The sequence below is a fragment of the Pelecanus crispus genome, chromosome 6 (genome assembly GCF_030463565.1).
Source record: "Pelecanus crispus isolate bPelCri1 chromosome 6, bPelCri1.pri, whole genome shotgun sequence".
NCBI classification, from domain to species: domain Eukaryota; kingdom Metazoa; phylum Chordata; class Aves; order Pelecaniformes; family Pelecanidae; genus Pelecanus; species Pelecanus crispus.
This window is the reverse complement of record NC_134648.1, coordinates 17418760-17442416: the sequence shown is the minus strand read 5'-3', so window position 1 is coordinate 17442416 and position 23657 is coordinate 17418760. Positions and strand designations below refer to the sequence as shown.

General features: G+C 40.1%; 1 protein-coding gene across 1 annotated transcript; it reads left to right on the top strand.

The window, feature by feature from the left end:
* On the top strand, window positions 1-23079 carry SPTY2D1 (SPT2 chromatin protein domain containing 1). Its single transcript, XM_075711924.1, has 6 exons — window positions 1-111; window positions 11258-11372; window positions 13940-15634; window positions 16440-16593; window positions 17217-17294; window positions 19452-23079. The coding sequence occupies exons 1-6, from the start codon at window positions 52-54 to the stop codon at window positions 19546-19548; spliced, it is 2199 nt and encodes a 732-aa protein (XP_075568039.1). The 5' UTR covers window positions 1-51; the 3' UTR covers window positions 19549-23079.
* Window positions 23080-23657: the final 578 nt, after the last annotated feature.

The following is a 23657-nucleotide window of genomic DNA, read 5'->3' as shown; positions in this document are numbered from 1 at the left end:
GGCGCGGGGAGGCGCAGGGCGGCTGCCTCACCCCCCCTCCCCGGGCCAGCCATGGATTTCCGCAATATTCTCGTGATGGCCTCGGAGCAGCAGGGGCTGAACTCGGTGCCGGTGAGCTCGGGGGCGGCTGGGGCTGTCGGGGCGGGGGGGGAGGGGGGAGAGAGGCGCAAGGCCGGGGCACGGCGACCGTTGCGGCCGTTGGGGCGGCGGCGCCCCCGGCTGCCCGCACTCCGGTGGCCCCGGGGGCCGGTTCGCGGCGGCTCGGGGCTGGGCCGGGTCGTGCGGGGCCCCGCGCTCCCCTCACGGGGCGTCGAGAGTCTTGTTTGGGCCTCTGGCCCTCGCCTCGGGCCTGGCCTGGGAACCCGGCCGAGGAAGCCGGTTCGCGGGCCTGGCTGGCACTCGCGGAGCCTGCCCGGCCGGCCCGACGCTGGGCCTCTCGCCTCGCCGTCCGGAGGTACTCGCTTTTGGGGGCCGGAGAAGCGTCTGTGTGCAGCGGGGCGAAGCGGGGCTCCTTCTGTCAACGTGTCTCGGCACGCTTGGAGCTGGAAGGGGCAGCCGGGGTTTGTGCCTTCTGGTCGCCGAAAACCCCGAGATCCCGAGAGCAGAAGTGGTGGTGCGGGGGAAGGCAGTGGTTGTGGTTAAAAGTCGGGTAAGTCCTTTTGTTTGCTCCGAAAACAGAAGACAGCTACGTCTCAAATGCGGCTCGGAGACAAAGAATGACAAGTTTTGGATGAATGTGCTGCGTTGTCCAACACCTCTGTATCTATTGCTAAGGAACGACCTGCGACAGCTATATGGGGATGGTTGGTGAAAGGCATTTGGTCTATTATGAATATTATTGGGTTTATTATGAATATTATTGTGAAGTCTCTATTTCATCAGTTTGTATTTTAACTCAAGCTGTCAGTTTTATGTTGATTCAGTATGAAATAACCCACTTACTTGGCTGAATGAAGTCTGGCAGTAGGAGGGGCCTGTGGCCTTTTGGTACGTTAGTATACTGGGTTTCATTCCTTTGGCAGGGCCCAGATTACAAGTCACGTGTGTTTATTTGGATAAAAAAATATTTTCTGTTTGGTAGCCACCAGCTAGGGAAATGTTTTTCCTGTCTGGTCTTTAAGGGGGTGCCAGAGTTCTGTGTTTCTATGATGAGCTTGCTTAAACCAGTGTAAATGAGAGGGGTAGTTGTTTTTAGCATAAACTGTAGGAAAACCAGAAAAAGTGTACTCTTTATTTCTGACAGAGCTGAAATGGAGACACTTGAGAATTGAGAGTGTCTCAGTCTAATCACTAGTAAAACTTTATCAACTGGTCACAATATTAGTGAACATTACCAATACGGATCAACCATATGGTAGGTATGCATAATTTGTCAGATTCCATCATGTTTTAAAAATCTTATAAAATGTGCTCTTTAATATTTAGCCCGATTTACTTTGTCTCTGACTCTACAGAGAAATATGGGTTGTAACATTAAATGCCTGTTTTATGACTCTCAAAACAAGCTGTTCCACTAAATTGTCATTGGATTGTTGTAGTTCTTACTTCAGATGTTTAAAACTTCTTGTTACCTTCTCAATTTCTCATGCAGTTTTAATGTACTGGACCACTATTTTTTGTCACAAATAGTTATAAACCATGATGGTGAATTGATGAAATATCTGCCATGTTCTCTGTTGCAGATGTGATGGTGGAGGGAGGCGATCCTACTCGTTGTGCAACAGATGAGGGTTTTGTCACTCTTTTTGGAAAAGGCAGGATTGGGATTTGCTTACCTGATTAACTCATGGAGTGAAAGTGCAATTCAATCCATAGCTGAAGCAGTTTGTTTTCCTGCTGTTCTAGCATGTTAGTGGTGCAGCTTTTGACTGTAAAGTTGGCCTTAGTCTCTGAGCAAAAGTGGAGCTGCACTTGGCACTGCTTGAGGTTATCTGCAGGTGTTAGGCTTCAAAAGAGGGCCTATGGAGGTTTTCTGATCAATGGACATCAAAGTAAATCCACTAGATTAAAGCTAGTACCCAAGATATGTTCATATAAGAAGAATATAATTAGTCTTAAATATTTTTATTAAAAATACCATACAGACTAATTACAAAATTTACTGGTATATAAAGTTAACAGGTTTCCAGAAATGTTAGTTCCTTCATTAATCAGCATATCCCTTGAATTTCCCTTTGAGAAGTTTAAAATAAACTTTACAGTGCACTAAACTAAATATTCTACACCTATTGTAATGAAAAATAGAATAACATGTGCAAGTAGTATATATATCTCAAAAGTAGAAAGTATAGAAAAACTATTTAAGAAATAATACGGTCTTGTATCATAAAAGAGGGACCTGTGTAAAACAGGTATTGCATCATGTCCCTGTAAAAATGGATCTGCTTGTTCATCTCCCTATGGTAATCCAGATTCAAAAGGAACATTGCTGAAATCAGCCTTTCAATGCACTGTTAGTTGCATCAGGTTTTTGTTTCTAAATAAAACAGTACATATATGAACTAGCGTATAAGCTATTAATGATGTGTTGCTAATGTGTCTTTATAGCAGTTGCTGAGAAGAGCCCCAGTTTTTCCTCATGTAATGTTCTGTAGGGGCTTCAGTATTGTGTGTATGTGTCTTGTTATGTGTGCTCATACTAGCAGTTCATTAGATTTCCAATGCAATCTGGCTTTGATTAGACATGATGCCAGTTATGAGATTTAATGTTGATTTCAGTAAGATTTAAATACTTTCTATGTCACTCCTCTCTTTGGTGAAATTGGTATACTCTTATGCTGCAAAGTTTACATGACATAATGGATGTGGTGAAGCACTTTGAGATGTTTGTATGGAAGATATTGTAAGTATGAAATTGTGTTGCAGTTTTTTTAAAAAAAACACTGAGCATAGTTGGAACCAAGTCAATCTTTTATTTCACCTTGTTTCTGTTGCAATTAATAATTTCTTAGAAATGATCTCTCATTGCTCCCTACTCCTTTTAACTGAGGATGAATCTTTGGTGTACAGAACTTTAAAAAATCTGATACAGAGTAGCATTTAGCCACAAAGAGGTGACCCAAAACTGAAACAGCTTGTCATCCACGTCAGCACTTGTGGAACGCTCATTTTAAGTCAAACTGATATATAGTGACCATCAATTGTTACAAAATAGCTTCCAGTAAAGTTGACAGGTGCATGTGGCTACCAGAAATTAAATATTTGCAAAGTAAAACACTAGCAAAATCCCAGAGTTTGTTCAGAGGACCTTGTGTGTTACAGAGGCTGCTCATGATATTGTGATCTGCAAACTATTCAATGTTTGCCCATAAGCAAGAGAAGCCCTGCAAGAGGAATATGGAGAATGGCTGTGGAGTACAGATTGCTGTTGTAGAATCAGACCACTATTTGATTGGGGTGTATGCGTTTATTATGTGGTTAAAACTTGTCTCAAAACGGAGCCTAGAAATGCTTTATATTATATCAGCATCCACACGAGGAGAACTGCAAGTTAATCAATGTAAAAAGTTGGCAAGGCATGAGGAGGACTTTTACTCTCAACTTGACTGAACTTGATAGTTAAGTTCCAGGTGGCTTGCAAACATTGACTAAAATGTGTAAAGCTTTTCCTATTCCTGGTCTCTCTTTTTGCATAAGCAGATGAAAATGGGGACCACAATACCACTACGTAAAGGAAAGCATAAAGTATGCTTTTGATTTTTTTTTTTACTGTGTGAAGCAACATTTAACAGAAGAAATTTCTGCTTTTTTTTCAGCTAAGGGTTCAGCTTGGGTGTTGTGACAGCAGTTGCAAAATGTTAAGAAAATTATTTTTGCATTTTTAGGAGTAAAATGTATGACCCTGTTAAATTGGTTTGGGGAGATGAGAAAATTGGTTTGGGGAGATGAGAAAAGTATGAGCTGATAGTTAAAATACTCTTATCAGTAAAGCCTTTTTCTTGGTAGGGGTTCTTAGAATATGAAGAGAATCAAAGTTAAGCATGCTTGGTAACTACCATTTACTTTGTCATGACTAGATATTGATAACAGTAGTTGAGAAAGCATCACATGCACATATTCTAAGAAAGTCTAACTGCAGAGTGGTAACCCCAGCATGGTGTCTGCAGAGCAGACAGTGCTAAGACTGTAGCAGAGGCCTTGGAAGTACAAGCACAGGATGATCGCAGAGGCCCCTGGGCAGCTAACACAAATGACCACTTATCTATTTGGAAAGCTGCCTTCTGAGGAACTGGTATTAGGGCATTGTGAGAGGAGTGACACAAACGAGGATGTATGTGTGGCTTAACTGGGTGTATGAACTGTTAATGATGTTACAAGAAAGTTATACCCTGAAGAATATTTAGGGAGAAACAGGGACTTCCCATTGGAGAAGGCTACATGTCTTGATGAATGGTGTCGTCGTGGTTTAGCCCCAGCCAGCAACTAAGCACCAGGCAGCTGCTCGCTCACTCTCCCTACCCTGATGGGATGGGGGAGAGAATCGGAGGAGTAAGAGTGAGAAACACTCCTGGGTTGAGATAAGAACAGTTTAATAATTGAAATAAAATAAAGTAAAATAATAATAATAACAATATAATAATGATAATAACAATAATAATATACAAAGCAAGTGATGCACAATGCAATTGCTCACCACCCACCGACCGATACCCAGACAGTTCCTGAGCAGCAATCGCTGCTCCCCAGCCAACCCCCCCCAGTTTATATACCGAGCATGATGTCATATGGTATGGAATAGCCCTTTGGTCAGTTTGGATCAACTATTCTGGCTGTGCCCCCTCCCAGTTTCTTGTGCACCTGGCAGAGCATGGGAAGCTGCAAAGTCCTTGACTAGCATGAGCAGTACTTAGCAACAACTAAAACCATCAGCGTGTTATCAACATTCTTCTCCTACTAAATCCAAAAGACAGCCCTATGCCTGCTACTAGGAAGAAAATTAACTCTATCCCAGCCGAAACCAGGAAAAATGGTAAGGAAGAACCGGAAAAGCATTAAAACATTGTACAGGGGTCACAACTTGCTAGTGAAAAACAAGCAAACAAAAAAAACCCTTCACCCTGTGAGAACCTCTGCAAGTTGCCCATACTGGATAGCACAGATGGAATTGTCTTTACATTGTGTGTGCAAGCCCATAGAGCACCTGTGCAACTAATCATTTTTGCTACTTGAGAATCAGGTTTGGCAGAACTGATCACTCATATCTTGCATTGCTACCTGTGTAAATATTGGGCATTGTTAAAGGTGATACTACTTCTGTTGCTTGGGTCTGGGTCTAGTGTTTGGTCTAGAGCTTCTGGGGCTTCATTTGGATGCCACAAAGCTTACAACTTTATGAAATCTGTTTTACAGTCCAAGATTTGGCACTTGAATGCTGACATCAGAACACCTGCAACTGTATCAGGATTGTGTGCCATGTTTTAAAGTCAGTGATTTAAGAGCAAAACCTTGGTTGCAGATTATACAGTTCAACTTGTGACCTGGAGCTTGCCAGCTGGCTGCTAGGCACTGGTGCTCTGCATTTAAGGGACGGGTGTCTTAGTTATATGTATATAAACTATATCTGACACGTATCTCCTGCAAGTCAGTATGCATGTGTGTGAACGCATAGGCACATACAGCTGGGGGGGAGGGGGTTGCTGTTTTAAACACAATCTTTTTTAATTAATCTTTTTGTTTTGAGGTATGCTTTTCAGAGAAAAATCAGCTTCTTTGTTGGTCATGTAACTTTGTATTCTAGATAGTCCACTGAAACAGTTTATTCTGGCTGTAAAAGGAAAACAAATAGGATTTTGCACTGTAATGGACTTTCCACCGTACTCTGAAAGTACCGTTGGTCAGATTCAGGGAGAGACAGTTATGGGGCAGGTTGTTACAAGCAAGGTTTGCAGAGATGAAGGTAAAAATGAGAAACCTCAGGAGAAATACTACTCATTGGTAGGAAAAGACTTGTTATTTCTTGAGGGTACACAGCTGAAGAAAGGCACTTCCACAGCCTTTACTTTTTCCTTTGGGTAAAGCAGTGCCCACTTTGTGTATCTCAGCAGTATTCAGTTAGAGCTGTCACTAGGTTCTACCCAGAGAGATAATCGGTGTTTACAACTTTAGTGCAGTGTTCTGGGAACAGCTTGATCTGCTCTCTCCTCAAGGCTAAACATTTCTGTTTCTCTGTTGATTTAACCAACTTGGCAATAGCTATAAAAAGCCAGAATAGTGCAGCTGCTGCTTGGATGATAAAGTAGTGACATGCCCTGGCTTATTTTGTCTGGTTTACCTGGAATCTCATGCATGTTCATTTGCACTGTAAGTAAACCACTTTACCAGTGTGTGTGGAACATGTGCATGGTTCAGTGCTTTTAAAAAGACTAAACTTAAGCTCTTATTTTATGCTATTTCTAAATGAAGGTGAACAAAACTTTTCTCAACAATAGTAGTGATTCAAAGTACAGAAAATGGGTATTCATTTATGAATCATTTAGCTATGTTTTCAGTTGTTAGTCAATATCAAGAAATGCTACCAATAGGAAGACTTTTAAATCTTGAATTTTGCACAATTTTGCCACATTAGTGGCAGTGAGAAAACAGCATGTCTGTCAAGCTGCTTTACAAACCTGCTCCTGGATAGGACTGTTGGCTGTAGTGCGGCAAAATAAAGCCTGAAAACTGCTTCCCCATCACTTTAATTCTTTATAAGGCTTCCTAACAGGATAGATCAATCTACATTTGTCCCTGTTGTTTAGCAGTTTTGAAAGGTGCTCTTTAGGCCTAAAACTCTTTGCAGAATCATAGAATCATTTAGGTTGGAAAAGACCCTTAAGATAGAGTCCAGCTGTATCCTGTGTTTTGAAAATGCTCTGTTTTGTCTGTTTTTAAAAACTGTGTAGAAATTGAATAATTAAACCAAGTTTTGCCAAATTAGGTTACCAATGGACATTATACTAATATGAGTATACTACAGAGTACCTCACATTGTTCCTAAGGTACTGATTTCCTTCAACCTTTTTCTGAAAGGATTTTCACTGATAATGTGTGGATTGCTTTACTTCTCTGTCTGTTCTGATTTAGATGAAGTGTGCCAGATTACTTTGGGCCACTGAGTCACGGGCTACATTTGGGCAAAAATTGAGAGGCAGTACTGCATTGTGGTTCAGGTTTTCTGAACAGTTAGGTCTTGGAATACTTTTGGTGTAAACAACACAAAAGTTGGGAAGGACCTCAGCTTCCCAGAAGCAAGGGGCCCAGCTCCAGCTATCTTCTTATCCTTTAAATAGTCCTAGCTATGGTGATGAAGTCTAGTGACTTCAATTTTAAGTACCACAATTGTTCAGAGGTGGAGCTTCTCCAAGTGATAAGGATTTACAAAATCAGTCCTCAGATTGTGGTAAACTCTCTTGCACAGAGGTGAATCTTGGTAAATGAACTTGACTGTAGTAGGTCTTTAACATGATGAGGCAACGTGTCAGGTTTTACTACTGCAATGTACATGGATGGTGTATCTTTATAATTTTGTTTTAGTAATTTCAGAAATTACTAAAGGCAACTACAAATAGCTGTTACTGTAGCTTCTTGGACCCTGTTTTGGCAGCATTTTAGAAATGAGTCTCTGACCCTTGCTTCTTAGTGCATGTATATACAAGATAATGTATGGGTTTGCATGTTAGTAATGAAAGTAATCGAAGGATCTATTCATGTATTGCTGTTTTGATGAAATAGAAATTAGAATGAAGGCTTCCATTGGGTGATATTGAAATCTATAGGGAGTTATGCTACTAGCTTGCCTGATTATTGCTTCTAAAACATTTGGATGTAGGTATCTTTACTGGATATTTTAACTTAATTTTTTAGTGAAGTTACATAAGGCTATATGAAGATAGGAAGATATTTATGGGAATACTGACTTGTGTGGCTTTTATTAGTGATACTGTTTTTATTTGGGACCATAGCTCTTCACAGCTCTTTCAATTGATGAGGATCCCAACTTTCCATGTGGAAGATCTTGGTTTAGGTTATAATCTATTGGTTTACTACTGAAGTCCAAAAAAACCCCAAACCTCTCAAACCTCAAATAGAATTTTTTTTTTTCCTAAATGTATTTTGCTTTCCATCTGCCTCTGAGTTTAACTGGCTTCTATTGCATGTATCTTTGTAAGTGTCTCGGTCCTTCTCATTGCTTTGTTTATTTTCTCTAGTCTGTGGGAAAGAGATAAAAAAAAGTCTTTGTTTCTTTCCATTTTATCATTCTAAAGCCCAGTCTGACAGTTGGTACATTTATGAAAGGTAATGTCTGAACAGGTATAGCACACTAGTGCAAGTGGTTGTTATAGATCCCAGTAAGAAAGCACTTGGACTCTTAACATTGATTAAAATAACATTTACTGGAGATAACAGGAGAAAGAAAAAAGGGCATAGCATAGATAACTTTAGATCTGTTCAGCTGCTAGAACCCCAAGTTGTACAGCACTGGACAGACATCCAGGCATGGAAAGTTGTGCAAAACCTGTCTCTGAGGATGACCAGCCTTGTAGTCTTTAGAGCTTTTATAGGGTGTTCTTGGAAGTAAACACCTCTATCATTTATTTCCACTGTCAAGCAAAAGGGTTGTTATATGAAAACATGCTGCTTCACTTCAAGATATAATGAGACATAGAATCATAGAATGGTTTGGCTTGGAAGGGACCTTTAAAGGTCATCTAGTCCAACCCCCCTGCCATGAGCAGGGACATCTTCAACTACAGCAGGCTGCTCAGAGACTCGTCCAACCTGACCATGACTGTTTCCAGGGGTGGGGCATCTACCACCTCTCTGGGCAACCTGTTCAAGAGTTTCACCACCCTCATTGTAAAACATTTCTTCCTTATACCTAGTCTAAACCTACCTTCTTTCAGTTTAAAACTACTACCCCTTGTCCTGTTGCTACAGGCCCTACTAAAAAGCCTGTCCCCATCTTTCTCATGAGCCTCTTTTAAGTATTGAAAGGCCCTAATAAGGTCTCCCTGGACCCTTTGCTTCTCCAGTCAAATTACACCACATGCAAGTGGTGTAATTGCCAGGTGCCAAATGGAGGCTGTATATTCCGTCATAATTAGTCTGCTGAGTTCATCCAGTGGTCTCAAGTGGTAAGTATAGTAGAGTGCAGGCCTGCGCCTATTCAGGTCAACTGGTAGGCAGACCACTGACTCCTTGATGTACAATAGTCTTTAAGATCACTGCAGCAGGAGTAAAATCAATACCACTGGTTTTAGATCAACCTACTAATTATCCTGGTAAAGTCAGTTCCAACTTACTTTTGGAGTAATTACATTTTTTGAGTTGATTTATTTGTTTTCACTGAATAAGGTAACCTGAAACTGAAATGAGCATCCACAAAAAAGCTGAAGCCCTAATAGACCTGTAAACCTGCAGTCTGGAATAGAACAGACTCTGGCAGCTTGGGCTGTGGTCTGCTTTTGTTTCCTGCTTGGTCAAAGACTAAGGCCGAACTGAAATATTTTTCCTCCATTACTGATGCATTTGTTGCATTCCTTCTCAGTCTAGTGCATTTTATTCATTTCTTTTGGTTTCCTTAGCTGTCGTCTGGTTTTGCTCTCATTCCTTCGGAAAGCTGAGTGCACTCTTGTCACGGATGAGTGGAATGCACCTCTCAAAAGAGAGAAGCAGCAGTATATTTTATTGAGATAAAATAATTTGACAGAGTTCAGTAAGTTCGATGATATTTAACAGTTTTAACAATGGTTTGACAAGGTTCAATAAGTTGGCGAGGGTCACCTTATTAATTACTGCATGGAAGAAACATACAAAGGAAAATTGAGTTGGAATGATTCACACAGAGACCAGAGATACAAAGATTAAGGAGGACCCTCCTGTTAAGTCACAAGATTCAGAGTTGTCGTGGTTTAGCCCCAGCCAGCATCTAAGCACCACGCAGCCGCTCGCTCACTCCCCCTACCCTGATGGGATGGGGGAGAGAATCGGAGGAGTAAGAGTGAGAAACACTCCTGGGTTGAGATAAGAACAGTTTAATAATTGAAATAAAGTAAAATAGTAATGATAATAACAATATAATAATGATAATAACAATAATAATATACAAAGCAAGTGATGCACAATGCAATTGCTCACCACCCACCAACCGATACCCAGACAGTTCCCGAGCAGCAATCGCTGCTCCCCGGCCAACCCTGCCCCACCCCCCCCCCCCACCCCCCCCCCCCAGTTTATATACTGAGCATGATGTCATATGGTATGGAAGAGCCCTTTGGTCAGTTTGGATCAACTATTCTGGCTGTGCCTCCTCACAGTTTCTTGTGCACCTGGCAGAGCATGGGAAGCTGCAAAGTCCTTGACTAGCATAAGCAGTACTTAGCAACAACTAAAACCATCAGCGTGTTATCAACATTCTTCTCCTACTAAATCCAAAAGACAGCCCTATGCCTGCTACTAGGAAGAAAATTAACTCTATCCCAGCCAAAACCAGGACAAGAGTGGTCCCCCTTGCTTTCTAAACTCCTTTTAGAGCCTAGGAGTGGCTGGATCCAATCTTAGTCTCCAACATGGTGAATGGTTTATGTCTAATGGAATTATCTATACAATGTTTATAATAATATTGAGTAGCTGCATGGATTAGTAGTGTTTCATAGTATTAATTCAGCATGCTATCAGTCACTTACCAAGGATCTGTTGCGGGTAAGAGATCCCTCCGCCTTGGGTAAGGAAGGATCTCTTGGTCTCAGGTAAGGAATCTCTAACTTTGAGAGGTGTCCCGGCTCAAGGGGAGAGTCACCTGGTATGCAGCCCAGCTGCAATTCAGGGAGAGACCAAACTGGGCCCATCCTGATGGTAATATTTATAGGGTGAAGTAGTTGGCGGCTAGTCAATAGTATAGACAAGATAGATGTCTTTGTTTTAGCTCTTGTATCTTGTTCTGTACTTTGGTTGTGTTGCACTTTTGGGTTTCAAAACCACCTTTCAAAATATGTTTCAAGGCACCTTCACTCCCTTGTATGTGAGCTAGGGGCTTTCTAGTTCACAAGCTCATCTCAAGGACGTGAGGCCTGTTGCTCCTTAGCCTGAACCAGAGTATGGTTAGGAGTCAAGTGTATTTGTCACAACTCTCAGCTTCAGTGGAAATTCATTGTTTGTTTATTCTGTACTATCTTTATGCTCAAAGTCAAGTACATGACTGTTATGCAACCCCTCAGTTTTAAAAACTAAGATTTTTACATTTCTTAACTTTTCTGACATATTTCTTTGTTCTTTGCAGAAAAGGTACAGTTTGGCTGTTGGTCCTCCCAAAAAGGTTCCAAAAGTCAAGGGTGTAGAGTCTGCAGCAGTACAAGCATTTCTCAGACGGCAAGAAGAAGAAAAAAGAAAAAAAGGTAACAGTCCAAAGTATTTCCTATGGGAGCCTTTCATTGACTCTTTGAGACTCTGTCACCTCATTCAAAGCTCTTGCAAATACAGCTACACATCTGTGTCTGGAATTTATGCACATAACTGATACTAAGGGAAAGCCAGGACTAAGTAAGGACTAGGGATGTTTGCATGCTTTCCTAAGGAGATAAATATTAATCAGCTACACTAGCATTTACTGTTGGAGATCAAGAAGTAGTTAAGGTGAAGAGATATTGCAAGAAACCATGTGGACTTTTGGTAACTTAACTTTGAAAAGCTTTATCTGTGTGAAAAAATGGTAAGAGTTCCTGTTGTTGTCTTAATCTAGTGTATCAATACAGTCTGAATTTGTATGGCAGAGGCTTTGTTTGAGCCACAGTTTTTTCACTGTACTATATTCCCTTTAAATAGCCTATAGAATAAACTAATACTGCATTGCTTCTGATGTTAATATTTTGTTAAAGGTAAACAAATCTGATGGACGGGATGGCCCGGGGTATTCCTCCCATCCTGGACCAGTCATGAGCCTGCTCCTTATTCCTGCTGCCAGGTCCAGCCAGAAGCAAGACTGAGCATGAATTCCACATAGGCATACATGCACTCACACTCTGTACAGTCACAGCCCTTGACAATAGAATAACATAAGCCAGGGATGGTACCTTTACAGGCACCCACAGCGTGAGTAGCCCAATCCATTTTCTAGGAATTGATGCTTTTCCTAAGTCTTTCTGGTATTTAGCCCCCACTCCCCTGGTCTCTCCAGTATTTGGTGTTCAGACCTCTCATCCTATTCACCAGCTAGCTTAGCCTGAATTTTGTCGGCAGATTACACACAGGCTCAAGATAGAGAGCATACTTATGCAGAAAATGGCTAAAAAAGTTCTGTAAGAATATAGGACAGACTGTGGCGATAGGGCACAGGGCTCTACCAGACTGTCACAAATATGGGTTTTTTACATGGCTTTGGTTTAGGAGCATTTAAGATTTATTAATATTTTTGAGATAGATAACAGAATTAGGTTGTATAATTCTTAACAGCACTTAAGCATCAGTCAATTTAAGAGCAATTTGATGGAATTTGTTACAATCAAAATAGCAACTCAGTTAAAGATTCGAGAATGGCAGGGGTCACCTGCAAATTACAGCAGGGTTGCACACACAGATGGGGTTTAAATCAAATCACACACAGACAGACTGACAGACAGCTCTAAATCAAATAGCACGCACACACAGACAAAGAGTTTTGAGTCAAATTGTGAACATACACACCCCCCAAGGTTAACCTGTGATTAAAATCTCCATTTTTGTGAGTTTCATTACTCACTTTTGTGTGCTGGTTTTGTCCCAAATAGGGCTCATTTACCCCGTGTGCAATTGAGCCAGTGGTCAGGATCTCCCCCTGCTGAAATTACCTTTCCCATACTTTCCTTCTTGGCAGATCTTTAATAACTATTCATGGTTTACTAGTCAAGACAGTAATACATCACCTTGTTCCCTGTTCCTGGACAACTTGTCATTAGCAATCTATTAACCAAACAAAAGCATAGATAGGGTAGGCCTTTACAACAGACATTCTGTAGCAGCATCAGTTTTGGATAACACCGGCATTCATCCACTAACGGTTGGTGAACCTCATGAAATCAGGCCTTTGAGTCCTCGTGAAATTGTTGATGGACAATCCTTCAATCCTTGGGAAATCTACCCTGAGAGGCATCCCAACTCAGGGGAGATACTGGGTCACACAGCCTGCTGCGGTCCTCGAGAGCTCCAAAAGGTCTCCCTTTTGGATCACTATTTATAGGATCTCGAGATGATTGGCTTTGGTCAGTATTTTACATTCTGGCCACAATTTGTGCTGAGTCATTCTGGTATACAATTCAGGGAGCAGATGGCCCAGGTGTGGACAGAGACTGCCTGATGCCCAAGTCACTGCATTTGTGACCAAGATAATAGCACAATAGGGCTTATCCTGGGGTCTGAGTGGCCCGTGGGGGGGCTGCACCACCACACAGACAAATGTAGTGACCAGCAGCTTGCTTATCTGTGGCTGGCTGCTTCTGTCTCTCCCTGACACCCCTCTACACACACCTTCAGCCTGTTTTCCAATTCTTGTCCCCCACGATATTCTGATTTCCTTCCTTTCCTCATCTTCCCTTAAACATCTAACAGTAAATTCTGTACAGTCTCAAAATTCTTTTGCTCAGTCTCAGAACTCCTTCCATTACCCAGAGATCCCTTAAGTCCTGTACATCCTCACACAGTAATTCTCCTTAGCTTGCATAGCATTCTGGAGAGCTGCTTTGGTTGAATCACCTTAGTGGGTTTTGCAATAGCAGCATTTGACTTAATTGTTTGCCTTTGTTTGTCAGAGTAGCTGATTCAGGTGGGTTAGCTTGCCCTGTTGGCACACCTCTGATTGCTTTCTGGTCTATTTTGAACAGCTGTTAGCCAGATATCCTTAAGCTACTGTCCTAAATGGTTTATCCGTTTGGAAGAAATTGAAATAAAAAGTAGTGCTTTTGCATAACTTTCTCCTGGTTTTCTTCTACAGCACTGGAAGAAAGAAGAAAGAAAGAACTACTCTTGGCTCGACGTATTGAACTGAAACATGACAGAAAGGCAAGAGCTATGGCCTCACGAACAAAGGATAATTTTTATGGCTATAATGGCATTCCTGTTGAAGAGAAACCTAAAAAGAGGAGGACTTGTGAGAATGTCGCTCAGGCCCCAGAGGCTGAGTATGCAACAGAAGATGAAACTGAGCAACTCGAATACAGTCAGACTGAATCTGAGCACGAGCAAGAAGAATATGAAGAGAAACCATCCAAAGTTGCAGTTAAACCAAAGGCGCCTCCCAAAAGTGCACCAGCACCTCTGAACTTTGCAGAGCTCTTAAGGCTTGCTGAAAAAAAACAATATGAACCGGTGGAAATAAAAGCAGTGAAAAAGGTAGAAGAGAGACCCAGAACAGCAGAAGAATTGAGAGAGAGGGAATATTTGGGACGCAAAAACAAAAGACTAGAAATGCATAAGAAAAGTGAGAAGGAGATTAAGAATACAGGGATATCCAGTTCTTCAAAAAAAGTGACTTCTCGGAAAGAATCTGTAAATGCAAAACTTAACAAAAGCTCAGTAGATAAACATTCCACACCAAAAGGCAGTCTGTCATCTTCTATGAGTGGTACTGATAAGAAATCCAAAGCACCAGCATTGACTGAAAAACACTCACGGTCATCATCATCCTCCAGATTTGATCAAATGGAAAAAAACTCACAAAATGGCTCCTTAAAAAGCTCTACTGGTAGCAGTCATAGTAAATTACCTGTCAATGGTATTGGAAAGTCCGGCTCAAGCTCTCATGTGCCACCCTCAAAACCAGCGGCCAATGGGGCTCAGAGGCTACCATCTGCTAAAGAATCCAGCCTGAAAAAGTCTGCCCATACAAAACCAGGAAACGTTGCAGCCCTTCAGCATGGAATCAACTCCAATGCAAAACGATCAGGCAGCAGCTTAGGAAAAGGAGGACCTGGACATCCAGGTGGCGGTTCAAGTGCAGGACCTGGGCGATCGAGCAGCAATTCTGGTGTGGGACCTGGAAGGCCAGGAAGTGGTTTAAGCCCAGGACCTGGGCGACTGGGCAGTGGCTCAGCCGCAGGACCTGGAAGGCCAGGCAGCAGCTCAAGCCCAGGACCTGGGCGACTGGGTGGTGGCTCAGGCACGGGACCTGGGCGGCCGGCTGGCAGCTCAAGCATGGGACCTGGGCGACCAGGCAGCAGCTTGGGCACTGGACCAGGGAGGCCAGGCATCAGCACAAACGCAGGACCTGGGCGACCAGGCAGCAGCATGGGTACGGGACCGGGAAGGCCAGGAGTCAGCCCAAGCACTGGACCTGGGCGACCAGGCAGCAGCACAGGTACAGGACCAGGAAGGCCAGGAGTCAACCCCAGTGCTGGACCCGGGCGACCAGGCAGCAGCTTGGGAACAGGACCAGGAAGGCCAGGAATCAGTCCAAGCACAGGAGCCAAGCGACCAGGCAGCAGCTTGGGAACAGGACCGGGAAGACCAGGCATCAGCCCAAGTGCAGGACCTGGGCGCCCAGGCAGCAGCTTGGGTACAACTGTAAAACCCAAGTGTACTGTTGTATCAGAAACTATTTCTTCTAAAAACTTAGTCACGAGACCTAGCAATGGACAGATAAATGGAATGAGATCTCTTCAAGGGCATAGACCTGTGTTTCCTTCACAAGGTATAGAGTTCTGGAGCAAATAATTTTTTCACTTGGTTATTTGTTTTGTATTTTTTATATATGTCTGAGTTGAGGTCCCTGAGGGCCTGACAATTATAGATGCAATTAGGAAGACTTGGTCAAATACTGTATTTGCCTTTTTAAAGAGTGTGTTTAACAGTAGAATGCTTTTTTCTGCTTTGCAACTTTTTATTTATTTTTACCTGCGCTCATATTCCTTGAAATACAGGCCTGAGGTGTGAAGTATTAAGTGAAAGAAAACTAAGCAGCCTGTGATGGATGTTGGTATACGAATGCTGTTAGAAGGAAAAGAATTGAAGGATTCACTTCCTGCATTGCTTAATTATGCTTAGTCTATAAATTTTGTAGTGGCTTAAATAACAGATGCTTAAAGTAGTACATGAAAATTAAAACCACACAGCAAACTTGGACTGATACTTAAGCGTTTTGACAAATTCACCTTACCAGTAAGCAAGCAGTTCTAAACATTTATTTCTGAACAGAAACAAGCAGCATGGGCTCTAGCAAATAAGTGCCTAGAAAACCCTGAACAAGAACATAGATTTCTGTCTGGTAGTTTCCTTGGGATGCAGTTGGTGATACTGATATGTAATCTTCTATAGCACAACTTAGAGGAAGTATTTCCTTTTACTGCATTTCTGAGAATTGCTAGTTAACTTGAGGCAGAAGTTTTCCACCTTGAAGCCCAGAGCTGTAAAATGGCTGTGCCCAAGGTGTAGCAGTACTGTTTAATGTTATATTAATGTTATTAATTAATGATTTTTTTCACTCCCTTGTCATTTAGGTCTTGGAAGACCACCTATTAGTTACAAGAGACAAATAGAAGATGATGATGATGAATATGACTCTGAAATGGATGACTTCATTGAAGATGAAGGGGAATCCCAAGAAGAAATATCAAAACATATTCGGGAAATATTTGGCTATGACCGGAAAAGGTAAGAAAAATTTCAATTTTAAGATATTGTAGAAGAAGCACCAGAACAACAGAAATTAATATGTTCAACAAATAAAAATGCTTTAGAAATAGGGGATGTGCTGGTATCCAAAAACGGTTTTGCATTGCAGAAATTTAATAAGCATTAGAGCTACTTCTGTACAGAAGGGACCTTGAATTTTCACACTGCCTGCCATGCTCTTCTGGGAAGCAGTAAAATTTGATGCAATAGGACATAGTTGGAAAACAACACAGCTTCTTCAATGTCTCACCTGTGGAATTCCTAGCAACTGTTTCCTATCATTGGATGTTAAAATGCTTTTTATAGCAGTCTGCAGTATTTCAGAATTCATCAGATGTAGCTGCCTGAATATGAACTGCTAAATGCAATGGTGTTAGCTGTTCTGTAAGAGGATCTAACTTGGTATGACTAGGAACTGCTGGAAAATGAAGGCTCTTGTTTGGCTTATTTAAATACTTCCCTCTTGTTTGACAATAAAGTATAAAAAAGCAAGCATTTTAAAGGCTTGTAATTATTCTTTCTAAGAATGTGTGTGAATTCATAATCCAACTGTACATTATCATGGTTTTTTAGTGTGCTGAAAAGTAATATTTACTTTCCAGATACAAAGATGAAAGTGATTATGCCTTACGTTATATGGAGAGCAGCTGGAGAGAGCAACAGAAAGAAGAAGCTAGGAGGTATGCATAGATTTAAACTCAGAAAGTGGGAAGTTTGTTTATTGCCCAAGTCGTGGAGCTAAGTTAGAGTGGATATTTGCTGCTTTTTATAGCAGAGGTAAATTAAGCCTTACCACTTTTTGAGAAAGCTTAGGTAAAGATGAAACTCAGCCAGCCAGTAGTGGGTACAGTAAATAAATCTTGTTCATTTTCATGCATCACAAACTTTGCTTGTGGTTAAAAAAACCACACACACAAAAAATTCAAACCAAAACCCACTTACACCCAAAAATCTTTTAAAGAATACTCTGAACTTTAGTTGAAGTGCTAAACCCTTAAATTTGTACCAAACATTACAATACTCTGCTAGTTTGAGGACTGGAAGGAGATTTATTTGTTTTTATCTATATACATGTGTCTGGGTGTATATTTCTATGTATGTACACAAAGTACTCTGACAAACTTTTGTAATTAGTGATTTCAGATATGAAGATTATATTTTCATATTGGTTTTGACCATTGCTTTTGGCCTCTAGACCGGCACAATTCTTATGTTGCTATTATAAAACCTGATGTTCATAAACTTTTTGGTTTCTGGCAGAACAAGGTTTGTGAAAGTTATAAGAAGGTTTTATAGAGAATGGAAAACATTGGAATATACTGAGTTACCAAATTTTTTTGTTCTTCTGAAATGCTTATATTGTTATTCAGAAGGTGCCTTGAGCATTGGAAACTTGCAACTTTTTGAAGTTATGGTCAGTGCCCTTATTCCTCCTTGAGCCTGGGGAAGAGCTGCAGCTCATGCAAAGCTATAGTCTGTTAAATGGAGTTAGAGGAAGCAACTGGAATTTTACAGTGATACAGCTATTGACCAAATTCTCTGCTGAATATCGAGAGTGAGGTTTTGCAGAGCTGAATACCTGGCTAACTTTTAACTACACATGTTAGCATAAAGGAAAGGAAGATAAACTTCAGTAAAAATGGGTTTAACTATTTTCAATGCTCAGCTACTTTTCACTGAGAGTTTGGTTAAAAGCATTGTGACCCTTGAAATGAGGAACTTTTTCTAACCAAGCAAGCCTACTGAAATTATAGTTAAGTTCTAAGTTGAAATGAAAAATGATGCTTCAAGCCAGAGTTTTATCACATAGATCCTTGATGCATTTGTTCTTAATTTGGATGACTGCAGTTTCCTGAATTCAAGATGACTTTGCTATGCTTGTTTAGGCGTAGAAAATCCATTTTAGAGCCTGTACTGGAATGGTTTAACCCAGAACAGTTGAATCCTCATTGTCATGAGGTCGAACATTTTGCATCGAGGTGCATGCTACACTGCCTTACGTTGTTTCATAATGAACTATGGATGTACAAATGCACTTGCTAGGGCTGCAAACGAGGCAGTAGCTGCTCACAAAAATGGTAACTTTGCCACACCCATTCCTAGTATCAAACCAGCAAGACTATCCAGCCCTTATTTATTGAAGAGGAGATCAGTGATTGCAGATACTGTTTTAAGTATCACTTGCAACATACAGACTTCTAGGAAGCTGAAGAAATTATGTAGGGATGTAGCTAGAACATGCTTTATTAATAGAGTCTCTTCCATGGGCCTGCTCACCAGAGTCATGGCAGCTAGATGGACTGAAGGTGGAGCAATGCTGTGTTTGTAGCTGCCTGAATGGTGCCTCAAGCCAGGAAGTTGCAACAAAATCTTTTGCTTCTCTACTCTTTGACATATCCATTCTCTCCCTTGCCAATGTAAAAGGTTTAGGTGGCTCTCAGAAGTTGATGAAGAGTCAGTCCTGCTATGACTTGTATGTAAGAGTTACATTGGCAAGAATTGATGGGTGTGTTTCAGCAGCTTCTTTTTGGAAAAAAACAACCTTTCGTGTTAAAATCCGAATTCTTTTCACAATCTTCATTATTTTTAATAAAAGTTTTAAATAATTTTTCCCTCAAAAGATTTGATTCTAATCTAATGATAAAATCTTGATTTATTTTCTTAAAGCTGTGTTCTTGCTATAATTAAAGAAAATTTATGATTTGTTGAAATGATCTAAAATTTTTGCTCAAACCAGCTATAATAATTTTAGGATTGCTTTTCTTGGGGGAGGGGTAGAAGGCAAACTTCATGTTTCTCAAGTAGCAGTGTGTAAAGGATTTCATCTTATTTGGCAGCTTGAGGCTTGGTGTTCAGGAGGACTTGGAAGAATTGAGACGGGAAGAAGAAGAATTAAAACGCAAGAGACAGTCTAAGAAGCTGAGGACACGTTAACTGACTTATGGTGTTGACTTTGTTCATGTTTCTGCTACCCTCTGCCTCCATACATCTCTTATTCTACTTCAGTTTCCATTTGCTTGTTAGAGGGCAAAAGAATATTTAAAGCAATTAAAGTACTGAAAAGCAAGGCTTTAGTTTGACCTAAATAAGATATTTATTTTTAATACTTGCCAGGGTTGGTTTTTTATGAAGAAATTAATGCACTAATGCTTATCAAGTGGAATAAAATTAATAGAAGTTTCCATTGATTAAACCAGTTCAAGATGCCAGCAGAAATATTGACTAGCTATGCACTAACTCGGAACTGTGTGGGCCCATATACCAGTAAACCAATTTTGCATTCACTTGAAAGAAGGGAATAGCGTTCTTGTTCCCTGATTTCTTGAGACTTAGAGAAATTGCTTTATATCATACTCTGTCTCCCAACTTGAGCCTCAAAGTATTGAAATATCATCTTCTGTACAGAAGCAGCTTGGGTGTAAATTCATCCATTGCCACAGAATTTCAAAGCAATGAAGTGCTACATATTTTCTGATTTGAGGACCCATAAAAATAATTTGAACTTCTTTATTTCTAAACAGAAAAGTGCATGTCATTTGCAAATTGTACAGTTATAGGTATGGCCAAAAGATTCTGTTGGCTTTTGCTGTGTCTGGAATTCCAATGCCAATCTAATTCAGTATGATAAATACACACCCTGAAAACAGGAATTGCTGGTGTTTGTATGTAACTTGTGCTTTTGGGCTCAAGCGGATGCCTGGGAATTCTTTTCCTGCCCTGTAAATCTTCACATTTGTTTAACAGCTTCTGCTGCTTTTACAAATTGTGTACAGTGCACATGTTTTTTCTTGCATTAAACATCCGATGTGTTAAATGATTTAACATGTGAAGCAGTCATTTTTCTAATTAGGTTTACTATTTAGAAAGCATGTCAGAATTAAGTTTTGTTAGAATGTATTTGCAGCTCTTCGATATTAACAACTTCATGTTAACTAGTTAATACTTGTGATTAATTTCATCAAACCAAAAATCTAAAATATTATGTATGGCAGGAGAGTCAGTTCAGTTACTTACCTTAATGCCCATATTTGCACATTATTTCTAACTATGCACTTAAAGACTGTTTCTTTCAGTAACTGAATTTGTTTACAATCAGCACAGGGCTCGTGTAAGTCTACAGGAGTTGTACTGAGAGTCTGAAGCTCAAATCTGGTGTTGCATCTACTTTGATTTCCCCAGGTTGCCCTTCAAAGCTCACCAGTATCACTACACAGCTTTGCCTCAAGCTCCAGCACTCTGTTGATAGTACCTCTGGCTTCAGCTGCTGAGGCTGTTATGTTTTAATGCTAGAAGTATTTGGAAAAGTACAAAAAGGGCTTTGGGTGTTTGGGTAGAAAAAAAAAAGTAAAAGAATAAAAAGGAAAAATTATCTTGTAGAAAAACGACAAAGGAACCTTTCCTATCAGGGGCCTATTCTTAACAGTGCTGCTTGTAGGAAGCAGTTCAGATAGCAACCTGTAAGGAACAATCTCAGAAGCTGCTGAAGTTTAAACATCTGACTCTTAATGTAAGAAAAAACAGATTTGCCTTTTTTAAGATGTTTTCTGTCAATGGTGTAGCATTTCACTGCCTCAGTAAAACAGACATGAGTAAGCTATTGGAATAGACTCTATAAACTAATTCAGTATTAGCTGACAGGGAGCCCAGATGAAGATACCATTGTTGCTCCTCTGTATTTTTAACTTTCTATATTAACTAACAAAAACTGTTTCTCAGTGTATGCACTTGATCATGCAAGATAGTGTAACCTCACTGCTTGTCTAGAAGTGTGTTGTATTCACTCTGCTTCATTGGGACCATCTAAAATTTTCTGTTGTAGCTCCTAGCGTTATTTACTCAAGACAATGAATGCTGGGACCATGATCAAGTTACTGTTTTTTTTTTTTTCTTTTTAATTCTTTTTGGCTGGAGAAAGGCTCTAGGTCTGTAAGCAACTTCCTGCCTGGCTGGGGCGGGGGGTAAATGTCTCTTATGAAGCAAAAAAAAAAAAAATTCAAAATTGGTTCAGTTGGGAATTAAATCGGCATTTCAGATAAATACAGGTTAAATAAAACCTGATTATTTCACCACTTTCTGATTATTTAACCATGCAAGATCAGTTAAATTTCTTAATCTGTAAAGCACTTTGTCATTTGTCTTTTAGATGGTGACTGGAATGTACTCTGCTAGCCTCCCTAAGACACTGTACAACTGTTTCTTCATACAGTGATCATTGCTTAAATTTTTTCTCTTTCATATGAAAAATTATTCAAGGACACATTTGTAACTTTACGGTCAAGAAGTACTTTCTCCTAATTGGCATGGGATGCTAATGGTTTTCAAATTTTGTACAAATGTTTGGGGTTTAATGTGTTTGCATTTGCTGCATATTTGTAAATCGGCTAGGAAGGAACTAAACTTTTGGTTTTTTAATTCCTGACCTTGTATCCAAAAACTTGTTTACTGTTTGCCAGATTAATAGTATTAATCTAATGAGAGTATTTCCGTACTTGTCCAAAGTGCATCTGAATTTGAGGTCAAGAAAAACTGGAAGAATGCTTATATTGGTTTATGAGGATCTGATGTTAAGCTAAGGATTTAATTGTATTTAATGAAATTCTGGTTTGGTTTTTAGATTTTTAAGTCACTGTTTGACAATGTGCCTTTTTTACTAAATTGTGTCAAAAAAAAAAAAAAAAGAATGTAGGAGTATAAAAAGGTTGGTCAGTTTCTGCTATCTCAGATTCTATATCCTTAAACTTGATAGTGTGAAATGACACTTTTCATAAAACCCTTCCAGGTCTGGCTTTGCACAATTACAGTAGCTACTTCTTTACTGCTAATGCTAAATCAAATGAAGGGCACTTTCTATTGATGACTAATTTTTGAAAATGTCTTGTATTTACACTTGAGCTGTATATCACTTTACAGCGATGTCTTTTGGAGGCCAGGGTTTTGCATATCACAGGAAGCCTTAGTGTGCAACTCTGTGCTGTGCTTTAAAATAAAAATCTTTCAAGAAGTATATGAGATCTCTATGGAAATCTGGATTTATTTTTGTGTAAAGCCCAAAATATTGTCCAGGAAAACTAATTTTCTATTTTTTTTGCATTTTGTAACATAATCTAGTAGCTGATGCATATTTCTAGATATAGCATATTTCTGGAGACCAAAACATGTCAGAAAGAAAATAAATATATGGAGAGACTGGTGTTTAAATTGTGATGAATGTACTTCTATTTATTTTGGTGAGTGGGTGTGATGCAATATTAAAGTGTTAGTGTGTAAATAAGGGTGCTTATAGTTTTAGCCAATGATTTTTCTTTTTTTCTTTGGGGATATCATTTGTGCACAATGTCTTTTTACACAATGTGACAAATCAGGTTAAAAATTCGTACATAGCTTAACTGTTTTCTGGTGCTTTCAAGAAAGTGTATACTTTTGCACACACCAAATGCATATAAGGTTTGCAGAGTATGTATACAATAAATTACAGGCATTAAACATTTTACTGCTATTGCTCATTGGTTTACTTTATGGAAGATTTTTCAGAATTCTTTTCTGCTGGTTTCCTCTGAGCTGTCACATACAACAGCATTAGACTGCATGTTCTCCAAGAATTGTTCCCTTGTTCTCATGTGGCCAGCAAGAATGTATGAAAAATTAATGGAGTCACTTAAGCATTCAGAAAAGATCTGCAAATCATTGGTGTCTCCTGCAGTTTAGGCTTGTGGCATAATATGTATTTGGAGGTACATGTATTTTAGAATGATAATACACACAAGTGTGCCAGTTGCCTTTAATCTCTTCCGTTTGGAGTGTGGTGTTTCATCCTGCAATTTCATAAGCAGCATCTTTCTCAGGGTCTCTTATTCCCAGGTGAAGAATCTGAACCTCCTCGATTGCTCTCTCCTGTGGAATGGTTTACTTGCTCTGACAGGTGGAGGTAAATACTGGTGACTGATCTGCTAGTGCTGTGGCCTGCTTCCAAATAGATAAATAAATACACATCAAAGTGAGCCCATCTGCCTTTCCTTTGCAGCAGCAATGCTCGCATGCTCTTG